The sequence below is a fragment of the Euleptes europaea genome, chromosome 13, assembly GCF_029931775.1.
Source record: "Euleptes europaea isolate rEulEur1 chromosome 13, rEulEur1.hap1, whole genome shotgun sequence".
NCBI classification, from domain to species: Eukaryota; Metazoa; Chordata; class Lepidosauria; order Squamata; family Sphaerodactylidae; genus Euleptes; species Euleptes europaea.
The window spans coordinates 41,844,445-41,870,807 of NC_079324.1; the positions used below are offsets into that span (position 1 = coordinate 41,844,445).

The 26,363-nt window shown below is 44.6% G+C and overlaps 1 protein-coding gene across 1 annotated transcript; it reads right to left on the reverse strand.

Moving 5' to 3' along the window:
* Positions 1 to 580: 580 nt before the first annotated feature.
* On the reverse strand, positions 581 to 22,112 carry HNF1A (HNF1 homeobox A). Its single transcript, XM_056859422.1, has 10 exons — positions 21,787 to 22,112; positions 11,216 to 11,415; positions 9,876 to 10,062; positions 7,538 to 7,779; positions 6,231 to 6,388; positions 5,212 to 5,413; positions 4,568 to 4,759; positions 3,782 to 3,903; positions 1,907 to 2,048; positions 581 to 717 (listed from the first exon to the last, which is right to left on the reverse strand). Exons 1-10 carry the CDS (start codon positions 22,110 to 22,112, stop codon positions 590 to 592), a joined length of 1,899 nt encoding a protein of 632 aa, XP_056715400.1. The 3' UTR covers positions 581 to 589.
* Between the last annotated feature and the right edge of the window lie 4,251 nt (positions 22,113 to 26,363).

Genomic DNA, 26,363 nt, shown 5'->3' on the forward strand with positions numbered 1-26,363 from the left:
AGCAGCGATGTCTCCCATGTCTTTAGGCCTGGGACTGAGAATGTCATGGCCCTGGACATATGCTGTGTTCGGCCACCGCTCTGAACCAGTGAGATGTTTTGCAGTGCCTGCCCAAAGGAAAAGGCCAGCCTGCCTGCGCTTGGCTTGCAAAGAGCATTAATGTGTGTGAAGGAGGACCTTCTTTTCCTGCCGCTGTAGGCCAGCCTTCCTCTTTTTCTGCAGCAACTTCTGTCAGCCTGACTGGCTCGTCCTTGCCCACTGAAACAGTGAAAACTGATCTCTTTTTTTCCTTAGTCCTATCTTGAAAAGAGGTTTGCTGTAAAGAATATCACCCACATTTCCTGCCTGTTTGGAAAGACTCGTAGCAGTTTGTGCTTTCCCTATACATATAGTTGCACCTGGCACAGGTATCTTCCAGGGCTTGGGCTGTGGAATGGGCCACGTATACTGCAAGTGGAGGTGACGGAAGATACATCTGCTCAAGTGGGTGTTTGTTGGTCCTCCCTCCTCCATGGGAAGCATCATGGGTGAGGCCTGGAGCTCCGTGCACTTTACTCTTTAGGATCAATTATCCATTTGGTCACCGTGGTTACTGAGTGGAGGATGCCATCTGTGTCGAGATGAAAGTCTCTACAACACCATGAGTTGATGGTAGCAAGTGGCTGTGACTGTTGGTGGAGTCAGAGGTCTGGTAAAGTACCAGGTTGCTGGAGGAGACTTATGGGAGGGAGAAACACATGACATGAATTTACCCACAGGAACTTTTCCACTGAAGACCTTCACTTTTTAAAACCCAAAAAAAGGATTAAGTAATACCCCTCCCGAAACCAAAACTGAAATTGGGTTCATATAAGGTTAACAGTTAAGGCTTTTCGCTCCAGAAAAAAGAATACCTATGGTAAAGTGCTAGAACTTTCCACTGGGGAAATCTGCCTGTGCATGTGCCATGATGCCTAATGAGCTACCAAAGGCAAGACAATGCTTAGGGAATGGAAGAAAGAAGCTGTACCTGTATGGTAAATTTTAGGAAGAACAAGACCAATCAGGGTCCCTCCTTTTGGCTATTGAAAGTAAACAACAGGCAAAATAAGTTTGGAGTAACAGATCCTAAACAGGTCTATTTGGAAGTAAGTCCCATTCTATTCAACATGACTCACTGCCAGGAAAGTGTTCTTATGATTGCTGCCATAGTGTGGCACTGGGACCTTCAAGGGCTGAGTTCAAATCCTCACATAACCATCAGATTCCCTAGGTAACTATTGGCCAGTCATTACCTCTATCCGTCTGTCTAGTATGTTTCCGTCCCTACCTTCCTCCAAGGAGTTCAGACCAGTTAATGGTTCTTTCTTCCTCATTTTATCTTCACAACAACCCTGTGAGGTAGATTTGGCTGTAGGAAAGCAACTGGCCCAAGGTCACTCAGAAAGCTTCATGGCAAAATGGGTGTTTGAAGCAAGGACTCCAAGATCCTAGTTTAACACTCAAACGACTACACCAGATTGATGTATTGTGGTTGTGACAATAAAGTGGGATCATCTCGGGGACACCATCCGGTGTTTCTTAAAAGTATGGATATGTACAACTAGTCTAGGTTGAGGATAGTTGGGGGTTGATTGTTTTAAAGACTGAAGCTTTAGAAGACCTAGAAGTAAGTACTTGTGAACACAGAACCTGATAAAGGCACTCCTTGCTTTTGGACAATACTTGGAATCACTAATTTGGACTTTGGTTTCTCTACTGAGGATTAGGCTTAACTTGTAATGATGAAATACAGTGATAATGCCATTTTAAGGACTTGGAATGGAACAGAAGCCAGGAACAGAAAGCCCACCATGTTATTAGTTGGGAGGGGACATTGTTCGATGGGAAGCTGCAATTGCATGCTCTGAGACATTAGCACTCTTACCTGCAGGACTAGAGGAGAGGCGGTGACTTGGCGGAAGGTGCTGGATGGCGGCCTCTTGGCTTTGCAAGTGGATGGTTGAGGCCTGTGCTGGTGGTGTGTGGATGCCGGGCTCTGTGTGGGTCTCAGAGTCTGACGTATATACCTGGGGGAAATTAACAGAAAGTTTGGGCTGTGTTAGATTTTGGGATTATTTTTGACCCTCACTATAGATTTCAGCATGTTGTGAGTAGTATCCCCCCTCCGCCCCATTTTATTCTCACAATACTATCATGAGGTAGGTTAACCAGAGAAAGAGTGATTAGCCAAAGTCAGTTCATGGCCAGGTAGGGATTCGATCCTGGGTCTCCCTGACAAAGTCCAGTGCTAACTGCTATACTACATTGGCTGTTTCAGATAAAGTCCTATCTAATACATTGACTATATCTTTATCTGCTGAGAGGCAGATGGGTGGGATGGGAATATCATAACATTGAAAGATTCCTAGTATTGTATTAAATATAGACCCTGCTATAGCCCTTAATCTGGTTTACACAACAAAAATTCCATATACAAAATTTACAATCAACATATCCATTCCAAATAAAATCAAGAAAAAGCTATTCATACGGCAAACAAACACCTTCCGAAGACACTGGCTCTTAATTGTCCTCCCTAGACCATCCGATGGGTTTCCCTGTCAGAAGGAATTCCTCAACAAGGGTGCCTCCACTGAAAAGCCCATGCTTCTTGTAACCATCCATCTGATCTCAATGAGTGTAGCCAAGAGGACCAGTTTGTAAAGCCCATTTGTGCCGCTTCCCTGTCTCTTTTGTGGAATTTAACTAAACTACTAGTTCTGCAGTATCAGATTGACAGCTGAACAAATGGGGAATGGGGAATGCATTAAGCAGAAACTCTTGGAGGACCACTCTTGGGCCTGATTTACCAAAACAACAGAATGAGGTGGTAAAATAGAATGGACTGTACTGTTTCAAATTACAAGTGATGGATTACGTTTTTCTGCAGGTCCCCTAAATGAATCATTCCGTGTAAGTGCAACATGTTAACAGCCAAGATAGAAATGTTCTCCAGTGTGCTTTTTAAAATGGTTCCAAGTCCCTACTCTACCATGGAAGCTTGCTGGGTGACTTTGCGCCAATCCCACACTCTCAGCCTAACGTATCTCACAGGGTGGTTATTGTGAGGGTAAAATAGAGGAGAGACGGACAATGTCATAGACTGCTTTGGGTTCCCATTGGAGAGAAATGCAGGGTATAAACATTTCAATATATAAATAAGAAAATCCAGGTCTAACAACCCTGCTGAGTTAAAGTTGCCTTTCCAGCTTCCTTTTGATACTCTTCCGTAGAAGAATCTACTTTTTCTATTGACTAATCATTCTTACTTAATTGATCTTCCACTGCTGAGGTGTCAATTTGAATCAGCAGCTTCTCTGCTGAATCTGCACTGGAAATACTTGAGATCCTGGGTATATAGCAACATAGGTAAGGGTTGCACCACCTGACCTTGGCCGTGGCTCAGTGGTAGAGGGAGAGGGGGAGTGGGGCCAGTGCTCAGTGATAGAGCAACTGCTTGGAATGCAGAATATCCCAGGTTTAATCCCCGGCATGTCCAGTTAAAGGCAAGGCAAGTAGGTGATGTGAAATACCTCTGCCTGAGACCCTGGAGAGCTGCTGCCGGTCTGAGTAGACAATACTGACTTTGATGGACCAAGGGTCTGATTCAGTATAAGGCAGCTTCATGTGTTCATGACCCAATAGGCCCCTGCACACCTTGACATGCAGACAGGATCCCCCCCCCCCCCCGCCATGCACCTATATACTTCAAGGTATTTCTAAACCCTGCGTTTGTAGCCTTTCCACAAATCCCTGTTACCTGTTTGGTTGGTGTCAAGCTGGTCAGTGCACTGAGGTTGGCTGTATCCGTTATCACCATGGTCTGTGGCAAAAGGCCAGTGTGGGTATACTGGGTCATCTCAGGCTTGTGGCTGTAGAGAGCTAGGCATAACAGAACAAGAAATTGTGAACTGCAGAGATTCTGAGAGGTGGGGAGAATGTATGTTTTCCTTTGTCTTTTGACTTCATTATTACTTAATAACAGGGTAGGGCTGTGGCTCAGAGGCAGAGTATCTGCTTTGCATGCAGAAGGGTCCCAGGTTCAATCCCCAACATCTTCAGTTAAAAGAATCAAGTAGCAGGTGATGTGAAAATACCTCAGCCTGAGACCCTGGAGCACTGCTGCCAGTCAGAGTAGATAATACTGATCCTGATAGATTTGATGGATAGATCAGAGTCAGTATATCACAGATCCACACGTTCAATTGATTGGGTAGGTTTCCACCCTCTTTTCTCCAAGCATCTCGGGGCAGCGTATATGGGGGTATTTGTACTTCATCAGTGGGCAACCTACCTTGCCACTATGGGTTTTTTTGTTGCCAGCTTCTTCCTATGTGATGGCATGTATTCAAATGTAAACTGCCCCTGCATATGGAGGTTTCGTTTTGCTATCATGTTCTCTATTAACATGCCTGATCCTTTTGTCAAAGCCACTTAAATCTAGTGGCCACTGCATCTTGTGGTGGGTGGATTCCACAAGTTCGTTATGCATTTTTGAAGAATACCATGGAATTCTCGTTCTCACCTTATTCACTTACAAACCTACCATGAGGAGCCTGGATCTGGGCCATGGTGGCCATGAACGGGTTCTGGTTGAGATGGCTTTGAACTTGTTGCATAATAGGTTGCTGGTAAGATGGATGCAACTGCTGGGAGAACTGGACGGGCTGAAGGGTGGTGAGGCTGCTCCCCATATTGTTGATCACAGGGACGCTCTGGGCTTGGTTGGAGGTCAGGCCTGGAAGACAGAAAGCTCAGTAAGCATATTGTCCCTCCCCTTGTGCGTGTTAAGTGTTGTCAAGTCGCTTCCAACTCATGGAGACCCTATGAATCAATGTCCTCCAAAATGTCGTATCATTAACAGCCTTGCTCAGGTCTTGCAGAATGAAGGCTGTGGCTTCCTTTACTGAGTCAGTCCATCTCATGTTGGGTCTTCCTCTTTTCCTGATGCCTTTGATTTCCCCCCTAGCATTTGTTGTCTTTTCCAGTGCAACCCAGCTAATGCAATGCTGGAAGTCTATGCATTTCCCCTTTATTTGCAATTCTGCAGTAAGGTGATAGGCTGGTCTAAGGGATCTGGGTGCCTCAGGTGGAAGCACCGAAATAGCAACACCCATCCACCCCTCACACTTTTTAATATGGGGCACAATCCATCAGGATGTTCCCGCCATTGAAATTAAGAAGTCTTACCGATTACTAGCGTGGAGGTTCCTGTATTAGTGAACGCTGGTGCTAATGAAGACGTGTCTCCTGGTCCAATCGCCATCACTCCGGGAAGAGATGCCATGATGAGATTCTGGGTTTGTTGGCTCAATGCATGGGGGTTTTGCTCCAGGCTGTGCAAGGCCGTCAGGGTACTAACTGGAGGAAGAGAGCCCCCAGGAACAGAGATCTGTGCACGGGCAAAGAAAAAAGGTGTGAAAATGCCCATGTGAAGCTTGCAAAGAGGACAAGCAAGGGGGGTTCTTGGGACTAACACCAAAGTTTAAGAGTGACGGTTTTTCTGTAGCATATTTGTTTCAGAATCCTTGCAATAGCCCCGTAAAAGAGATTGATGTGATGATGCTCCTCTTTACAGGCAGGAACTGAGTTCATGGCTGAGGTAGGATTCCAGGATTATCGCCGACACTCTGACAAGCCAATGTATCAAATCTGAATTCAGAAAGTAATGTGCTGGGTGATCTTTGGTACATAATAGGCTCTCAACTTTAAGTCCCCATTTTGGAAATAAGAATATTAACAGCCCACCTTGTGGTGCTGTCGTGATGGTGAAAGAGGAAAAAGGTAGCAAAGTACTTTCTACAACAACAACAAAAGACTATAGAAGTAGCAATTAAAAGAACTGTCCAATGGGAAGCATTTGTGAGTGTGTGATTGAAAACAGTTGTGCATTTTCTTTTCTTTTTTTAATAATAGAAACTTATTGAGGTTCCATTCTTCATCTCCAAGAAGCTATTGGGCTAGATCCAGACTAGATCCAGGAAGGAACTTTCTTCCCTCCCACTGCAGCCCACTGATCTCCACAAAATTCTGCTCCTGGGGAAGGAGACACTGAGGAATTACAGGGGGGGGGGTCTGCAGTGAGAAAGGAGAATCAGTGGAAATTGCCAGCTTCATTTGGATCCAACTCATTGATTGTGTGTGTGTGTGCTGGGGGGAGGTCCTCTTTTTGGTCTTGTGCCATCCAGAATTCACCAAGACTGACTTACCAGCTTAGTATCTGGAGTTGAGCCTGATCCAGCTGAACACAGACCAGGGGAAGAGGCTTGGTGCAGGATGGTCTGAGTGGTCACGATAGAATTGTTCCCCCCATGTTGGTTGCCGTTAGAGGAATCCGTCTCACTGACAGGTTGCTGATTATATCTCATTCCAGAATCAGAAAAGGAGAGGTTTTGTTGCTGCAGGGAAGCTTGATCTAAAAACAAAAAGAATCGGGGAGTATTTTTAACCATTTGTGTTTCTGTGAATTACACTGGATTCCTGTCTCAGAGATCGCCAGTTTGATCTTGGGGACAGTTGCTTTTCACTAGTGAGTTGCCAAAGTCCAAGCCTGAACACTTTTCGAAAGCAGCCCTCTTTGCACTGATTTGGGGCCCCATATGTACATATGATGCTGCTTATATTGAATCAGACCCGTGTTTATACTGAGTCAGGCCCTAGATCTATCAAGGTCAGTATTGTCTACTCAGACTGGCAACAGTTTTCCAGGGTCTCAAGCAGAGGTCTTTCACATCATCTACTACCTGATCCTTTTGACTGGAGGTGCTGGGGATTGAACCTGGGACCTTCTGCGTGCCAAGCAGATGCTCTACCATGGAGCCACGGCCCTCGCTCCACGGCCACAACCTCAGAGCAAGGATGTGGAAATATCCATGAATTTCCTCACCCCCACAGAAAGGGAACTTTCGGCAATGAGGGCATTTTGCACTATTTATTATTTGATTTATACCCTGCCCTTCATCCTCGGCCTAGGATGGGCTCAGGACGGCTATACTGTTGGACTGCTAAGGTTCAAAGCTAGGTGAACAGGAAACTGCTCATCCACCAGGGCTCAGCAATGTCATGTAATCAATCATGCAGTTGGGGAGTCCTCATTGTGTATCCTTTCTTTGAATAAAGAGAAGCAAACAAACCTGTCCAAGGCCATCCAGTCAGAGAGGCAGTGTGGTATCAGACTAGGACTAAAGAGATCGAGGTTCAAATCCTCACTTAGCCATGAATTTCACAAGGTGACCATGGACCAATTGCTTTCCCTCAGCCAAACCCATCTAATAGAGTTGTTGTGAGGGATGTGAGAATAATGTATAACTCTAAGCTGCTACTGGACTGAAATCTAAATGTATAACACCGTAGGGTTACAAATGTGATAGAATCAGCATTTCTTGGTACAGAATTTTCTCAGTTTTTATATCCAGTACTCTTTTAGGTTGATTTTCCCCCTTCCCCTTCTTATCCACTTAAACAGCCTCAGGACCCCCAGCACCAAGAAGCTCCCGTTTTCTCCAATCCTGGTGCTCACCGTGGACCTTGTTTGGTGAGAGAGGTGCTGCTGGCTGGAGGGAGGATGAGCTGTGCACAGCCATGGTGGGAGCAGAGTTGGGCTGTGGGCCGCTGTAGCTGTCCATGGCTAGCTTGTGCCGGAAAGCCTCCTCCTTCCGGCGGTTGGCGAACCAATTGTAAACTCTCACTTCGGTCACCAGGTTCGAGCCCAGCCCTTGGGCCTGGGAAGGGGAGACGCCTCGCTGAATGCACTCTGCCCTGCCAAGAGAGGCCATAGATGTGTCATTTTAGCAGCCTGTGAGGCAAAGCCGTTTCCTCCAGGATATCTCATTCACATCCAAGGGAGTGTGATTGCTATTGACTTCCAGGGATGGGTAGACCTGGCCTTCTTTTCAATTTATGGCTAGAGGTTTTACATACTTTTGACACCTCACCTTTCCAGATCCTATCATTGGGGAAATGCCAGGTGATCTCTGGACACTCATTAGGGGCTGCTGGTAGAAGATGGCAGACAAGCTTCCCTGAAATGGGGTTGGGCTAGATGACCCTGGTGGTTCCTTCCAACTCTATGATTCTATGAAATGGCTTGACTGCCACTAGCTCATACAGGATCATGTACTATCTATCCTGCATGCACTGAGATGAAGTGCCAAATTGGATGTGACTGTTTCTTCATGATTAAAGTGATTTTAAAATGCTGCAAGGGCCTAATGCTGATCAGGCCTGCAGCACGGTGGGCTGAGGCGCTTTTGTCCATCCCCCACACCTTATCAAGTGCCAAAAGGGCAACACTCCCTCCTGCAGCTATTTTGGCACTTGAAAAGGCGGAGGGAGGAGATGAGCACCACACTGCTGGCCTGATCCCCTTAATGCATTTTTAAATCACTTTAAAATGGCGGCAGTGTCCCCATGGCAGCCACAAGTACGCCATCGCATCTAGTTTGGCTCCCAGCCTAAGCAGTATGGTTTACTTCATTCCCAGTTGCGAGGTGACCTCTGGCATGAGAACTTGCCATGAGTGTCAGTTGTTGCAACCGTTAATCAGCATCACATAGTACAGCTGCTCCTTTAACTTTTCAATGGGGTGTCTCTGCCACCACCCAAGCTCCAGAGGCAGTAGGGTTTGCCATCGGTGGGAGGTTTTCGGGGCGGAGCCTGAGGAGGGCGGGGTTTAGGGAGGGACTTCAATGCCATAGAGTCCAATTGCCAAAGCGGCCATTTTCTCCAGGTGAACTGATCTCTATCGGCTGGAGATCAGTTGTAATAGCAGATCTTCTGCTATTACCTGGAGGTTGGCATCCCTAAGAGGCAACTTATAAACCCTTGCTAGATTTTTAAATAAAGTTGCAGTATTTTAGGAGAACCATAGATACGGATGACTAGTAGTCTCCATTCTCTCAGATGGAAGTGGAACCCTATAGTGGAAAGTATCAAAAAGTTTTGTTCTCTGTCAGCATAATCTAAACATTCAGAATGCCACTGGCAAAAATATCACATAAAATCAACATGGAATTCTTGAAGTGGGTTCTAGAGGTAGCAAGCTACCAACTCAACAAGCACATGGTAATGCTTCTAAGCAAGTATGGCAACATGAAAACGGAAATCTCCTTGTGATTAGGGTATCATTTAGACTAGCCTTCTTGTGGCCTAGAACCTTCTATAATCAATGTGGAAATAGGTAATCTGCAAATGCTGGTCTTTCCTTCTGCTGTCACTTCTCCCTCTCCTCACTATTCAGTTCCAAATCCCCATACATCTTCGCCACCACCCCCAACAGGTTCTGAGTTAGGGAGAACTCCATGGGAACTCAGCAACATGACAAGATGCTGACAGTTTGTGCCTTTACTGGATGAATTATAGGCTAATAATAAGTGGTTTGATCACTGTGCTGTTGAAGTTTTAGCTCTTAATCTGGGCCTCAGTGTTGATTATCTGTTTAGGCCTAAATGAGTGCAGAGGGGTGCTGAGTGAGAAATCGGCCCCACTTCTCTCCAAACCAAAACTGTACTTTTCTTAACATGTACTAAAAGTCCTGTGTAGACAGGGTTAGCTCAACAAACTTTGATGTATAAAATCCACTTTGCATTCCTTTCTCCACTAATTAGCACAAAGTACGAATGTAGCAATAGGCTGGACAAGACCAAAGGTCCTTCTAGCCCAGCGTCTTGTTTCTGCCAGGAAGATACTAATGGGAAGCCCACAAACAAGGCATGGAGACAATAGGTGTCCCATGTTGTTTATCCCTGGTGCCTGACATTGAGAGGTATAACACCTCTGAACATGGAGGTTCCATTCCACTATCATGAGTTATTGCTGTTTTTCCTTTTCGTCGTGTTGCATTATCCCCCGATCACCTATTGCACTCCTCCACCAATGCTTCTCGTTCCTCCTTGCTAGGATTCTTCTGTCTCTCATAGGCTTGAAAGAGGATTTGCTGTGAAGCTGGGCCCCACTTGAAGCGATTCCTTCTCCCTTTTTTGGTTGGTAGGTCTTCTCCCATTGAGTCTTCCACCATGCTTCCCTGGCCGGCATGTGTAAATTCTGGAACCGCAAAGGAAGAGGATGTTATCTTTATGTACTTGCATCTCCTGGAAGCCAAATCTTCCATAGAAAGGCGGTAGGAGGTTAAACTATAATTTGATGTACATTAATTGGGTATTTTACATGTTATATCTCTTGAAATATTTCTTTACTGCCAAAAAATTTTGACAAATAGGAAACAAAGTGGGGCACAGACCCATCTTCTGTCACAATTTCATAGAATTGCATCAACAAGGAAATTCACAACTACCTCCTCCCCACACACCCCAGTGACCCCTACTCCATGCCCAGAAGATGCGCAAGATGCCCTCCCTCTCATCATCTGCTTAAGGTCATAAAATCAGCATTGCTGACAGATGGCCATTTAAACTCTTCTTAAAAATCTCCAGGGAAGAAGAGCTTACCACCTCCCGAGGAAGCCTGTTCCACTGAGGAACCACTCCACCTTAGAAAACTTTTTACTTTTAATTAAAACAGGAGGCTTGCTTCACTCTTGCATCTCAAAATTTTATTTATTTAGATTTTTATCCTGTCCTGAATCCCCAGCCAAAGGCTTATATTGTGCCAGAGCAGGGCTTTGCTGCCTGCCCTCTGCTGTTTCTGCATGGCATACACTTTTAGGTGTGCCTTCTGACTGGAAAGATGAATCTTGATCAGAGAATTCATGCAGAGATTTGGTAGGCAGCTTCACTGAAGAGTGGGTACTTCTGCTCTGTCTTTGCCTCAGGAATAAGTGAGTGATCATCAGTGGAGGCTGATTAAAAAGGAGACAAGGCCAGTGTAGTAAATCATGCAGAGATGCAGTGGGCAACCTTCCCTGAAGATTCACAAGAGCACTCACTTATTTGATTTTTCATAGCAGAGTAGCAGTTCTCTCATGGTATATTAGTATGCCCCAGTGCACAGTTCTGGAACTGCTGGCTTATGGCAAGTTTGGGGGCACACTTCCCCCTCCCCCATGACCACAGCTGTCTGTTCTGCTCTGAGCCCACAGTACAGAAAGGCATGTTCCCAAATCCCTTGGGATGTAACAAATGATGTTGGGCCATAGCTGCTGTTTTGCATGCTGCACTTGCTTGGGCAGCAAATGGTCTTGGGTTGGCATGGCTCTGTTATGTTTTGGGGGGACAGAGCTGCTGTTTGCTGTACTTACGCTGGGCCACCTCTCGTTGCTTGCGGACATACCAGGTGTAGAGAGCAGCTCTCTTCTGAGTCTTCATGGGAGTGCCCTTGTTGAGATGCTGTGAAAGGTGGGATTGATTCAAGCCTGTGGTGTCTACTACCTCCCGTTGGGGGATATTGTGCTGCTGTAGGTAGGACTTCACCATCTTAGCTACTCTCCAGGGGTCCTCTCTGGAAAGACAGAGAATGCATTGCATGAAATGGTGATTGTTTTCTATCAATTTCTCTATCAATCCTAAGAGGTGCGAAATACAAACCTGAAGTTTTTTCTTGTACATACTCATTACAGTAAAAAGAAAGGACCAGTAAAAATAGTTCATCTTTGGTGGTGCTGCCTCGTGGTAAATATATTCTGGAGACGTGTTCAAACCATTAGTGATGGTACTGAAATGCAGCAGAGAGTAGAAGACAGTTCCCTATTTGAACATCGTACCATAAAGATCTTACTGCCAGAGGCCTTGGTTCAAGTTCCATGATACCTTACAAAAGCCTAAACCACATAGCTTCCAGAAACAGGGATTACATGGTAGGCGCACAGATTCATATCTTAATGCTTGCAGAGGGCTTTCGAGTCTCCTCATTTTTGTCTGTATTATTGTGAGGATAAAATGTAGGAGAGGAAAATGCTGTAAGCTCCTTTGGGATCCCTATTGTGGAGAAAGGTGGGATATAAATGAAGTAAATAATAAATATTGCTGAAGATGGGGAGCACATAAAATATAGGCTGGTTGGTGGGTAGGAAGGAGAGAAGGATTCAGGGAAAGGTGAGGATGGGGAACTCCCAGAAGGTAGGGAGCAGAAAATAAGTGTGTGGAGGGATAAAGTGGAAAGTGAGGTACCCCTTGCAAGTCCTTGCAGGTTTCCCACCATGCAACTGGGTTCATATTAGCCAGTACCACACAACCTGGACACAGTTTTCCCAGAGAGAGGCTGCCAGGGGGAGGGAAAGCTGAAGATGGGGCAGATAAAGGTAGGTTGATTGGCAAGAGGGAAAGAGAGAAGGAAGCAGGGAAATGGCGAGAGGGAAAGAGAGAAGGAAGCAGGGAAATGGCGAGAGGGAAAGAGAAGGAAGCAGGGAAATGGGAGCGGCTATGGAGGCTGCCAGGGAAGGAAAAGAAGAAATGGTGGGGGAGGGGAAATTTGACGCCCCCTGCAAGTTGTTGCAGGTCTCCCACATGTAGTATCTCGGCATTTAGACAAGGCTTATGTGGCAAGAGCTTTGAACAACTATAAGCCAAAGACTCAATGTGAATCTTCCAACTGTTTTTGAAATGTGATTTTATTGTATTTATTGTATCCAGTGTATGAAGCATCATGTTGTGAGCTGCCCTGAGCCCAGAAACGAAACATACACGGTAAATAAATAGATATCTCTAGATCTGACCTTAAGGTTTTAATTTTTTCCTCTTTGAATTTTATTGAATTTTTGTTGTGTGCGTGTTGAAGAACACCTAGCTTCTAGGTAACTTCAGCATAAGAACATAAGAAAAAGCCATGTTGGACCAGACCAAGGCCCATCAAGTCCAGCAGTCTGTTCCCACAGTGGCCAACCAGGTGCCTCTAGGAAGCCCACAAACAAGACGACTGCAGCAGCACCATCCTGCCTGTGTTCCACTGCACCCAAAATAATAGGCGTGCTCCTCTGATACTAGAGAGAATAGGTATGCATCATGAATAGCATCCATTTTAACTAGTAGCCATAAATAGCCCTCTCCTCCATGAACATGTCCACTCCCCTCTTAAAGCCTTCCAAGTTGCCAGCCACCACCACATCCTGGGGCAGGGAATTCCACAATTTATGCGTTGTGTGAAAAAATACTTCCTTTTATCTCTTTTGAATCTCTCACCCTGCAGCTTCAGCAGATGACGCTGCGTTCTAGTATTATGGTAGAGGGAGAAAAACGTCTCCCTGTCCACTCTCTGCAAACCGTGCATACTTTTATAGACCACTATCATGTCTCCCCTTAGCCACCTTCTTTCCAAGCTTAACAGCCCTAAGCATCATGCTTCTTTCTTGTGGAAATGCCCGAGCAGCTGAGTTCCTTGTGCTAGTCCTCCCTTAAATCCACCCATCTATTCCACTTACTGTGGTAGCAAGTTTTTTTTAATTAAAAGTAGTTTCCAGCACAGTAATAGCAACAGATTGATGGACTTGAGAGTGGGGGATGGAAGGGAATGTAGCAAAGTGTTGAGCTGGGAGGGTTGGGCAGCAACTCCAAGGTCTCCAAAGATAGCCATTAACGAGGACAAAGTCCACACCTGCTAGCTCTGTGCAAACACCTTTATCTCTCTTACTTGTGCAGCCTGGGTTTTTCCATAGCAGCTAACCAGCTCCACTTAGTTCCACTTTCCATGATCCTGCCAATTTCAAAAGGCCTGCCTGGATCAAACTGTAGACTCGAGGGGATGTTTTTCTTTTCTTTTTTAACCTACTGAAATATATTACCGTGATGCTTTCTTTTGAAACATGTTTTAACCTCTGTTCTTTGTGTGACTGGACTTTTTCTTCAGGTATGAGTCACTAAAGTTGTGTATATTCAAGATGCTCTATTGTGCCTATCACCTACAAGATCAAAAGGTGAGCTTTTCCCAGCATCTCAATGTATTTATGGGCGAAGTGGGTCCCTAACCCATCAATATAAGTTCCAAGGATGAGACTTAGTTACTTAGTTTGGATGGACTAACACAGAACACAAAGGCAGCTCTAGCTACCTAGAGCTCCCATAACCTGAGATAGGCAAGATGTGCTTATCTGGCCCACCTTGGAGGCTCTGCTGTGATGCTGTTGATATGGAACCTTTAAATGGTCTTGGGGCCCAAGCTGATGGCTGACCTTGCCACAATCTGGAACCAGCCCCACACAGGGGTATAAGTGGCTAAGTCCTACCTTCTCTTTGGGGGCAAAAGACAACTCCACGATGTGAGAAATTTCAAAGTTTAGGGATAAAAAGTTGTAGTGTGAAGGGTCCATGTATGATGTCACCCTTATGCCTGTCCTGCAGTACCTGCAGGCAATTGGTATTTCAGCCCTCAGATCCCCCTACCAGCTGGCTTCTCAAGACTCTGAAAAGCCAACGCAGCAACAGCAGCTATCACAATCACCCCAACTAGGGTTGCTAACCTCCAGGTAGTAGCTGGAGATCACCTGCTGTTACAACTGATCTCCAGCCGATAGAGATCACCTGGAGAAAATGGCCACTTTGGCAACTGGATTCTATGGCATTGAAGTCCCTCCCCTCCCCAACCCCTGCCCTATTTAGTCTCCTCCCCAAAAACCTCCCGCCGGTGGCAAAGAGGGACCTGGCAACCCTAACCCCATCCAGGGAAGTACATGTAGCCTTGAGAAGCAAGGAGGGGATGGAGCTGACTTTGGTAGTAGGTGGGAACTAAGGTTAAAGAAGATGGGAACAGAAGGAGAGAATAAAAGAACCCTGTTTCTCTATGCAGATAGCCTGGGAGTTGGAGGCTGTTCCCTGGAATGCAGAAAGGACAAAGGAGAACATGCTTGGGAGACAGATGGAGGCAAGTGACATAAGCCTCCTCTAATGAACAGTACAGAGGGAGACAGGGGCCGAGGGAAGTAACTTAGGCCTGACTGCTTCCTTGTTCTTGGACTATAGAAGTAGCTCAGTTGCATAGAGCCGCATCTAAATAATTTAGATTTATAAGGGAGATCACACTGCACTGGGGTCACATTGGAGTCTACACAGTGGTACAGACTTTACAGTGTGGCTCCACTGAGACCTTCTGCCTGTGTAACAGTTCCAGGTTACCCAAACCAACACACTCTTGGTCCTTGAGAGTCCTTGCATCAATCTGACATGACTGCCTGGCAGCAAGGGTAGATGTAAGAGGGTGGCCAGCTTGTAATGAGCCCACATTTCATAAAGGACATCCTAGTTATCCTGGCATAACCCATAACAAGCGCTGGTAATGTTTTAGGTGACAACATTGAAGTTGCCATGTGACCACCCTGTAAGTGTGCTTCAGAGTTCCTTGAAATATTACAGAGGATTCAGGATCAGGTAGTACATGGTTTGGACCAGCCCCAATCTGAAAATGTGGAAATATGGGGTGGGGGGGTGGGAGAGGAAATGAGGAGGAGTATTAATAATCAAATAACAAAACAGAGACATTTTAATTTCAAAACTGGCATTTGTTAATATTAGGATATCTTTGTTATAATTCACATGGCTTAGAGAGCAGCGTAAAGGGAAGAAGAAATAATGTAATGGATCAGAAAGCTTTTCCCCCTCATACATACATGCCTGTTGCCCTGTCTGGGATTGGTGCAGCCAAGCCAGGAGGAAGGCTGGTCTGGATCAAGAATCTCGCTCCTCCCTCATCACCCCTGGTGCCTTGGTTTCTCTTTCTGAGGCATCTGAGGCACCCTACATCAGTATACCTTGAAAATGTAGTCCCAGATGTCTAACATTAATAACAGGCACAGCATCTTGGATGCTTCAAGAAGGGTATCCAAGACACTAGCATGGTGTGGTGGTTTGGAGCAGTGGACTCTGATCTGGAGAACTGGGTTTGATTCCCACTCCTTCACGAGCGGTGGAGGCTAATCTGGTGAACTGGATTTGTTTCCTATTCCTCCACATGACACCAGCTGGGTGACCTTTGGGCCAGTCACAGCTCTCTCAGCCCCACCTACCTCACAGGGTGTCTGTTGTGGGGAGGGGAAGGGAAGGTGATTGTTAAGCCGGTTTGATTCTCCCTTAAGTGATAGAGAAAGTCAGCGTATAAAAAAACCCTAACCAACCAGGGGAGGAAGAAAAGTTTGATGTGAGAGATTCTTAGCACATGCCAGCCCTTCTGCCTGGTTGGGTTGGAGAATGGCCCTGGCACCAACTCCAGCCTTTGTAGTAAGGAAGGGGCAGACAAAATAAAACTAATAAATAATTTAAAACAGGGCAACAAAAATAAAGTGTTTTAATTGAAATTTCACCAATTTGTTTTGCACACAGATGATATGAGTGAAATATGAATCCAAGTGCCGATTGTATATTTTGCACTTAGGGTTCGTGAAGCTGTAGAGTCAAGCTTATGCTGAAGACTAAAACCAACTCTTTGTCAGTTGAGTGAAGAATCACCTAAACTAGTACCACCTTCCTACCCATCACTGGCCTCAATCTACTGTCTTCAGCTCCCCTAAGCAATGATCATGGATGGCTCTCAGGAAGATCCATTTCAGGCTTCTCTCTTTGCTATATTCCGAGGTCGCTTTTTAAGGTCTTTCTCACCTCCCTTTTGTTACCTGAACAATAAGTAACCCAGGTAGTTAGTTATAAACTCAAAGGGAACAAGAGCCTGGTTGATAATTTATAGCAGCATCTCAAATTTAAATGGAAAGTAAATATCAAGTTGTTAGCATTAAAAGGAAGCCCAATCCTGAGAACTGGGAAGGCAGCATCGGGGTAGGGTGGGGTCCTTCTTAGTGTTCTGTCGGTAATTATCTTCTTTTGCCCAATTTTTCTCCTCACCCCGTCTTTGAATATCCTCCTTTGTCTTCATTCTCTACTCTCCCTTTCCCCCACCATTTCCTTTCTCTCACTGGGCAATATGGTACTGCTTAAAGTCCCTTTTTTAATACAAAAAGGACCTTTGATCCCTTTTAAAACTTATTTGGAATTCCTTCATTGGATCCGGACCTGGAAACTTAAGACCACTACTTCCACCACTCCTGATCTTTGACCCTCGAAGCTACATCTGTTGTTAGTTTCACTGAATAAATTGGACCTGGAAGGAACGGAAAGGAAGAAAGGTAAGAATTGCCCCCAGCAACATTTGACTCTGTTGAATTTGGCCCTGTTTGACTCAGGCTGGCCTATATAGCCATTGAAGCAATAGAAGTGATGTTGCAATTCCATTTCAGGGATCCAAAAAGCAACGGCTACCCTCGGCGAAAGAAAAAAGACAAAGGAGGAGGTAAAACAGACGAGGAGTAAAACAGCTGAGGCATTTCAGCTGTAAATGTGGCCTCCTTGCTTCTCCTTAGGAAAATCCTGCCTCCCCAAATAAATTGCCTCCCAATCCTGCGTCCCCAAATAAATTGGTGGATTGTACCTTTAATTTCTCTCTTGAAATCCTCTCTGTTTACTCTTGAAGGAAATTGCTAGACATTTCCTTCAGGGAATAAGAATGTTAATGCTGAAAGAGTTTTCATTGGTGATGTTAAATAATCTATTTTAATTTCCCACATTTAGAAGTTAAACAAAAATACACACACAAAACCGTACTGATTGGGAAATACACATATAGTAAAATGGCTGCTTTTTATTTCACAGTGGACTTCAAAGCTCCTGCTATTAAAAAAACACAACCCACTTGATATTGTCCCTCTCAACTGATTAAACCCTGCCCGTTGCATGTTCTAGGATGCATGTGAGGGATTCACTCTTGAACATACCCAATGCTCCCTTGCAGCAGCACATTACAGGGAAGGTCAGCAGAAATGGACACATAATTCTTGTCTTTGCTGGTCTTTTGGTAACCCTACATAAACTTTGGAGGAACACCATTTGAAAACCACTTTTGAAGCAAATCAGCAGCATTCACATGGGACACGTTGGTCCCCCATTGGAGACTAAAGTCAGCTTCACTTGTAACAATGCTTTAGCGAAATAACAGAGGTTAGCTTTATGCCTCTCATTAATGAAATGTTGTCTTCACTTCTTTCCCAATAACCACCTGATAAGCAAAAGTTTGATTTCTATTCCCTGATCCTCCCTGTGAACAGGATGGCTCACTTCACTACACCCAGTAGAGACTAGCTTTCCTTTCCTTTTTGGGGCAAAGCGCTCATGTTCTTTAAGGGTGGAGGATGGAGTGAAGAGAGTTGCTTCTCAGCTGAAAAACCTACTTTGATACTCGCAGTGTTATCAGTAGACTTTCTAGGCCAAAGTCCAACTGTTTCTGAAGGCTGAGTGAACTCATGGTATGGAATTGAGCACATGTTTACTCTCTTTCTCCCTTCCTGCGTGTGGGGTACAATATGATTAGCTGCAGAATATAAAAGCTCTTGGTTGTAATCCTGAGGCAGCTTGGAGGGAAAAAAGCTGGAAATCCAGAGTACCTGATACATCAATTGCTATTTCTATCAGTATAATCATATTTAATTGCTGGTTTTTAAATCCAACGGAGGAGATAGGGTTGCCAGCTCCAGGTTGGGAAATACCTGGAGATTTTGTGGGGTGGAGCCTGAGGAGGGCAGGGTTTGGGACAGGGAGGCGCTTCAGCAGGGTATAATGCCACAGAGTCCACTTTCCAAGGCGGCCATTTTCTCCACGTGAACTGGTTTCTGTCCCCTGAAGGTTGGCAACCATATGAGGGGAGCTTGGGGCCAGGAAACTGCAGGGAAACCTGCCATGTCGAAGCCCCATAGCTGTTGTGCTATATTGGAAGCTACAGTAACAGTAGGGAAACCACACAAGCTTGTCCTCATTTGGAAACAGTCTATAGCCCCTACGCTCTCAGGTGTCTCTGTTAGAGAGAAAAACATACAAATGATTTGCCTGAAGGCTTTGGATTGGAAAAAAAATTAAGCGCAATGTTGTTGAGGATGGCAGGGCAAGAGTGGTTTAGGCTGACCACTCTGATATCATGTCTTGTGTCTTTGAACATGTAGCTCTTAAAAGATTTTACCATACAGATGTACACTTTCCTGCTTGTGAATTAAAACAGCTCCACTGTGACGCATGAGAGCTCATCCTGGAATAAATTTTGTCAGTTTTTTAGGTTCCACTGGACTTCTGTTTTTTTTTTACACTAGTGCTGAAGCAGTCAGGGAAGAAATAAGAAATAAAAAGTTTAAATCCAGTCTGCTGTAATGGCTAAAGAGAGTGAGTTGGGAGCTGGTTAATATCTGGTTCAGATCTCACGTTGTGCCAGAATTAAGTAAGTGCTCCCCATATGGTGGTAATAATACTGATCTATCTTACAGGGTTGTTGAAAGTATTATAGTTGAAGCACTTTGAACTCTGAAAAAGTACTATATAAATACCAAGTGTTGCTTTTATGTATTTTCCAGGATTAGTTAATATGCCCTTTCTGTGCATGCTAGAAATATGTGAACCCATCCAGGCTAAGACTTCCAGGTTTAAAGCAGAATGAGAGATCAGTGTGAATGCACAAACCCAGGTCCCCTTTTCTAAAGCCCAGCTTCCCTCTCTCCGTTTCCTTTTCCATCCAAATTCAGTTCAAGAGAGGAAAGCCGAATTAGGTGTTCTCCTGACTCTTGTGGCTTCCTCTGAGAAGACAGACCTGATAAATAGCCAGAAGTTAATGATCAAAAAGCTTATCGGAGCCTTTTCAAATATAAATTTATAAGACAAAAGAGAAATAATAAAGCCACTGGATAATTAGTAACTAGACAGGTCCTGAGGCTATAGAACTCAAACTGACCCCAAGAGCTCAACACACAGAGTTGGGGAGATGTTGAGTGGAAGATGGGGTGATGGGATTGTGTCAAGGGGGCAATATTGGTACAAGGAAGAAATTTTTAAGATGTCTATTAAGAGAAAGAAAGGAGACAAAGAAGATGATTTGGGGGAGGTCAAAAAGGAGGAAATGAAGGAAGAAAAGGACTGGTGTAAAGCTGAAGGCTCTCTCCTTGCTCTTCCAGGTAAGACTTGTTTCTAGTGCATCCTCTGCCGTGACCTGGCTCTGAAGCTTGAACGAACACAGCTGATTTATGTTGCTGGAAGGTATTTAGATGGTGGAATATGGGATTTATTAGTGGACTGAAGAAGATGGCATCAAGCTAGCAGCAGCTGCCTGTTCCGTTCCCAACCTTTTGTTTTATTTAGTTTATGTTAGTTTACTTTTAATTCATGGTCATTGTTATTATATTAAGGAGGATTTGCTTTCCCGAAGGTTGATGGTGGAATATGAATTGTTGGTTGTAGTTGTTGTTGGTTTAATTTTAATTTTGGGGCACCACAGTGGGTGTGGAACCTTTCCTTGTTCCCAGCATTAACACACCATGCCACTGACCTGTCTTTCATTTGCTCCCACAAGCAAGGCTGTTGTCTCCATGGCCTGTTGGCGAGCTTCCAGGAAGCATCAAACTGGTCACTGTTGGGAACCAGAGTAATGGTGCCATCCTAAGCATAGTTATACCCTTCTGAAGTCCATTTTGGTCAGCAGGCTTAGCAGAATATAATTCTGTTTAGGATTGCACTATAAGTGACCTTTAGCCCAGTCCCCAAGGGCTCTTCTTATGCTCACGTTTCTCCCCTTTCAAAGAAACCCCATGTGAATTCTCCCCCGGTTATACAGAGACCCACAGACAGGGACTATAATGTTCTGAAATGTGGGGAAAGCTTGAAATTTAAAATTTGGCTTGTATCAGGGGGCTAATTTTTAAATGCATTATGGCTAGTAAGGACAATGAAAGGGGAGCAGAAAAAAACCATAACATTGTACATTAAATTCTATGTTAATAAGGTCCATGGTATGGTGGTTAAGAGCGGCACTCTAATTTGGAGAACCAGGTTCAATTCCCCACTCTTCCACATGAAGCTTGCTTGGTTACCTTGGGCCAGTCACAGTTCTCTCAGCCCACACGGAGGCAGGCAATGATAAACCACCTCCGGATGTCTCTTGCCTTGAAAACCCTACAGGGTTGCCATAAGTCAGCTGTGAATTGACAGCAGTTTCCACCACCGAAGTCCTGAGACAGTAAAAGCCCATGGCTGAAATCACAAATGTTTTCTAATGATCAAAGGGTTCAGTGCAGAAATCTTTAGGAAACCTAATAGCAAGCTTTCCATCCACCACCACTGATCAAGTGGAAAAAGGTGATAGTTACAATAATATCAAGCTAAAAAAAAATCAAGTTGAATCATCTGTCAGATTTCCAAATAACAAATAATAATGGTGAAAAAGAAGCAATCAAATTTATGCTGTGAAGTTTGTGTGAATTTCCAAGGATTCAAAACACTGGAATGCTTAGCCATTAGATCTTTAATGTGTATCTCTTGGCAGTAACATCAAGATAGTTTAGGAGTTACCCAAGATGGTGGGCAAAGGTTGCTTGTTTATATAGTCCCTTGAACAGTGGAAGCTCTTAGACCTCCAGTGAATCTCTTTGGTTTCCTTTTCAGTTAAAATAATTATACTTTTGACTTGTGTGTGTGTGTGGGGTTGCTTTCTCACATTCTGTGATTTTATACACTACGTGAAGATAGCTCAGAAAGCTTTTGAGTTCTGCGTGGCTTCTCTCCTGTACCCACACCCCTACATTTTTGGAATTGCAGCCAAAAGAGGGAGATGCTTGCAGAGTTCTTCCCCCACTTTAAAGAAGCTCCTCTTTTCTGTGTTAAACCTTGTTGCGTGGACCTGAAATGTTATTTGCCATCCAGGGTTATCATTATGACTTTTAAACAATATCAAAAGGCATGGTATGCCACTAGATTGGGTGCTACTAACACCGTCTGAAACTCTTAGATAACCTGTGAAACCCAAGAGCCTAAATGAACGACTGAGACCAGAGAGAAAGCAGAAAAGAAAAGAAAAGTCTGGAGATGTCCTTACTGTAATAATCTCTCCACCACCGCTTTTTGGTGAGCAGCCTCCTCTGGGCTCAGATTTTCGAGTTCCTTCATGATTGGAGGAGTGAAGTCTTCCCCATCATCAGATGTTTCATCTTCAGACATCCGAGACTCCCCCATTCCATTGGCAAGAACTGGGATTTCTGCACAGGTTTCCTGTTTGTCCGCTTGGGCAGTGCTGGCGGGCCGTTGGCTCTCGTTGTAGGGGTCTGCCTCGCTCAGGGCTTTGATAAGGGTCTCCTTGCTTAGCCCTGATTCCAGCAGTGCTCCCAACAGTTCCACCTGAAGATGAGTCAGTTTTGAGACCATCGTCTCCCCCCCTTTTTTTCTTTCTTCTAATACGCAAGCTGTACCGTCTCTGCTGCAACCTCCTTTTTTTTCTCCCGCTACACCATGATTCCGAAGTCGCAGAGCCAATGGTCAGTGGATCCCGCCTTTACAACCCCCCCCACATCCAAGACACAAAAATTAGCCGCTTCAGACCCCCCACAACTGTCCTGAGTCAGAACTGATAAAGGGACCCTCGCCTATCTGTTTACATTGGAGCAATGCAAATTCTCCAAGGTTCATATTTATCTGTGTGCTTAGGCAAGTTACTGAACTTTGGACTTCGGCACTGCAGCAGCAGTTCACAAAGTACGCAGAGAGAAAGGGAGGGAGGAAAGGGGGGGAGGAAAGATTGGGTAAAAGAAGAGAGAAGAACAGAGAAAAGAGAGTCGGAGGAGACAAGCGAGAGCCAAACTAGGACTGGTCACCTTGCACACCTTGAAGATGACATTCGGATGGCAAGAGGAGGTTATGTCGTGGTGAGGAGCATAGTGGCCTCTCCAGGAAACGTAAGTCATGTTTCCTTTAGGGATGTGGGTTGATGAAACGGACAGGGTTGATCCAAGATGGGATATTCAAATATCACTCTCCCTCTCCCACTAGTTGGGGAGGGGCTGTAACTAGGATTGCCAGGTTCCTCTTCGCCACCAGCGGGAGGTTTTTGGGGCGGAGCCTGAAGAGGGTGGGGTTTGTGGAGGGACTTCAATGCCATAGAGTCCAATTGCCAAAGCGGCCATTTTCTCCAGGTGAACTGATCTCTATCGGCTGGAGATCAGTTGTAATAGCAGATCTCCTGCCACCACCTGGAGACAGTTGGCAACCCTAGCTGTAGCTCAGTAATAAAGCATCTTGGCATGATGAAGGTTCTAGGTTCAATCCCTGGCATCTCCAGCTAAAGGAATCAGGTACTAGGCAAAATCAAAGACTTCTGCCTAAGATCCTGGATTGCTGCTGCCCAGGAGGGGTTCCTATTAGCTAGCACCTCCAATATTTATTTATTTACCTATTTTTTCACCCTCCCTTTCTACCAAACGGAACTTACATAATTCTCTTCTCCATTTTATCCTCACTACGACCCTGTAAGGTGGGTTTGCCTGAGAGCATGTGACTGGCCCAAGGTCACCCAGTAAACCTTCATGGCAGAGTGGGGATTCGAACCTGGTCCTAGACCAACACTCTAGCCACTACACAATGCTGGCTCAATATTAGAAGCACAAAATACACTTCTGTTCGAAGAGCAATTTTGAAGCTTTTAAAAATTATCTTAAGTAAGATGAAGCATATATTACTAAATGCCATATTTAAAATGTTTTTAAAAGACAGCGAGCCAGAAAGATTGGAGGAAGAGTAACACGGTATCTTTTTGAGAGTATGTGTCCGTTTGTGTACATTGAAGAAAAAGTGTACAAGCTGCAAAACCGGGCTCACAATTCAAGGTAGGGAGTGTTTTGCTTTTAATTAATGTTTCTTAATGTGTATTTTTTTCTGTTAACAATAAACAAGAAGAAATACAAAATGATTTCCACAGGGAAGGGACAATGTGTGGGCAGGATGTGGATGAGGAATGGGAAGAAGGGGAGAGGAGAACAAAAATAGAAGAAAAGGGTGGAAAGGAGAGACGAAAGGGGGAAAGGGTGGAGCTGCAGAATAGGGTGAGTTTAGGATACATAGGTCTTTTTGTCTCGTCCTTTTTCCACTTGATCAGTGGTAGTGGATGGAAAGCTTGCTATTAGGTTTCCTAAAGATTTCTGCACTGAACCCTTTGATCATTAGAAAACATTTGTGATTTCAGCCATGAGCTTTTACTGTCTCAGGACTTCGGTGGTGGAAAGTGCTGTCAATTCACAGCTGACTCATTCACTGGCCATGATGATTAATGCTTTAGCGCTCTCTAGGTTAATCTAGTGCAGTGAGCTCTATGTGGGCCTTCTTCTGAAGATGGTTTAGAAACTATGGTTAGTATAACATGCTACAGCCAGATTAATTTTAGGGGCATCAGATTTTGATTAAATAATTGCACTGGCTACCAGGTCATTTCTGTTCCTAGTTCAATATCCTAGTTTTGGCCTCTGAAGCCATCAATGAATTTAGTCCACTGTATATTTGTAGGACCTTCTGTGTGACCCTTCCTGAAATTTAAGAGCAGCAAGTGAGGTATGTGGCCTCCGCTAGAAGAAAGGCCTTCTCAGTAGTTGCCCTTGAACTTTGGAACTCCATACCTGAAGAAAGTAATTTGGCACCATCCTTGCTGGCATTATAAAGGTTGGTTAAAAGCAATGTATTTCATATGGTCTTTCTGCACCATTGTTCCTGTTACACATGGTAATGTATGATTTGTATCAGTTGAATTTGTTAAGTGGCTTTATCTTGGGATATGGTTTAGTCATTTGGATGTTTGAGTGTTTTTAATATTTTGATGCCTTTTTTACTATTTTATGTCTTTTGTTCACCGCTTTGGGACCTTGAGTTTAAAACAAAATATAAATCTGTAAATATTTTTTAAAGGGACAGAAACCTTGTTTGAAGCATAGGGAGGAAGAAGATGGATAGCAGGCTCAGCATTCACCCTGTTGGACTATACGTCTGTCATGCAAATGGCATAGCTGGAAAGAGGCCAAGTTCATACCAGGCGCGAGGAATCTGCTGTTCTTTGCATGTCGTGTCTGTCTTCATCCTTATTCTTCCTTCTAACCATCTCCAGAGCAACCTATATCTGGAGAGCACAAGATAATTTGAAAGTCCTAATGGGACCTGCCCCAGAGGGCTTTAAAAGCTGGTGAGTAATACATATGAATAATTGTTGTGTTAAGTACACAAAGCCAAGGAATGCTGCCAGATCCAATCCTCCCTCTGCTTATTGTGGGACAGTGCATATAATTACTTACTTCATTGTAAAAGGCAGCTTAAGTTTCCCTTGTTTTGCTACTAACCCCACCTTAGGTTTCTACTCCCACCTATTGACTATAGATAGCTCACTCTGATACCAGTTAGTTATAAAACCAGTTTTCAGGCATGGAGAAACAGATTGCAATGTCTAGTGCTTAGTTTCCAAACAAAGAGAGGCACCGGGGTGCCTCCAAACTACTTTAATTCCTGGTGCTTAAGAACCCCTGTTCAAATGTATGGTTTTATTATCTTTTATTTCATTATTAATTAAGTTAAAAGAATTCATCCTGGCACTGGAAAGCAGGTTTTTAGAGCTAAGCCCTGCTCAAATTAAGCCCCTTGGCTGTGCCTTCTAGCAAAAATAGATGATGGCCCTGGTTACTTTAGAAAGGCAGTTTTGGTCACCATATCTCAAAAAGGACATTGCAGAGCTGGAAGAAGCACAGAAGAGGGGAACCATTCCTATGAGGAAAGGCTGAACATCCTGGACTTTTTCAGCTTAGAAAAAAGACAACCAAGAGAGGACATGATTAGGGTTGCCAGGTCTCCCCCTGGCCACTGGCATGGGATGGGGGGTAGAGTTGCCAGATCCAGGTTGGGGATCTCCTGGAGATTTGGGGATGGAGCCAGGGGAGGACAGGAACCTCAGTGGGATACAGTGCCATAGTGTCCATCCTCCAAAGCATCAATTTTCTCCAGGGGAATTTATCTTTGTAGTCTGGAGATGAGCTGTAAATCCGGGGAATCCCCAGGTCCCACCTGCAGGCTGGCATCCCTAGATATGGCAGAGGTTTATAAAATGATACACAGGGTAGAGAGAGTGGACAGAGAAAACATTTTCTCCATCTCCCCAAATACTAGAACTCGAGGTCAATGAAGCTGATGGGCAGTAGACTCAGAACAGACAAAAGCAAACACTTCTTTACACTGCAGTGATTGAAATGTGGAATTTGCTGCCAGAAGATGTAGTGATAGGTTCAGGCATAGAAGGCTTTAAAAAGGGATTAGACAAATTCATGGATGATAGGTCTATCAGTGGCTACTAGCCATGGTGACAAAGGGAACCTCTACATTCAGAAGCAGTAAACCTCTGAATACCAGAGCCAGGAGGCAACATCAAGGGAAGGCCTCAGCCTCTATGCTGAGTTGCTGGACCTCCAGAAGAACTGGTTGGCTACTGTGTGAGACAGGATGTTGGACTAGATGGACCACTGGTCTGATCCAGGAGGTCTTTCCTGACGTTCCTATGGTTCAGCATACTTGTGTTGTCTCTCTGGGCCTGTGCTTACTCCAGCTCTTAGTCCCTCAGCCATGGTCAGCCAGTTGCCCCCCAGGTATGCTTTTACA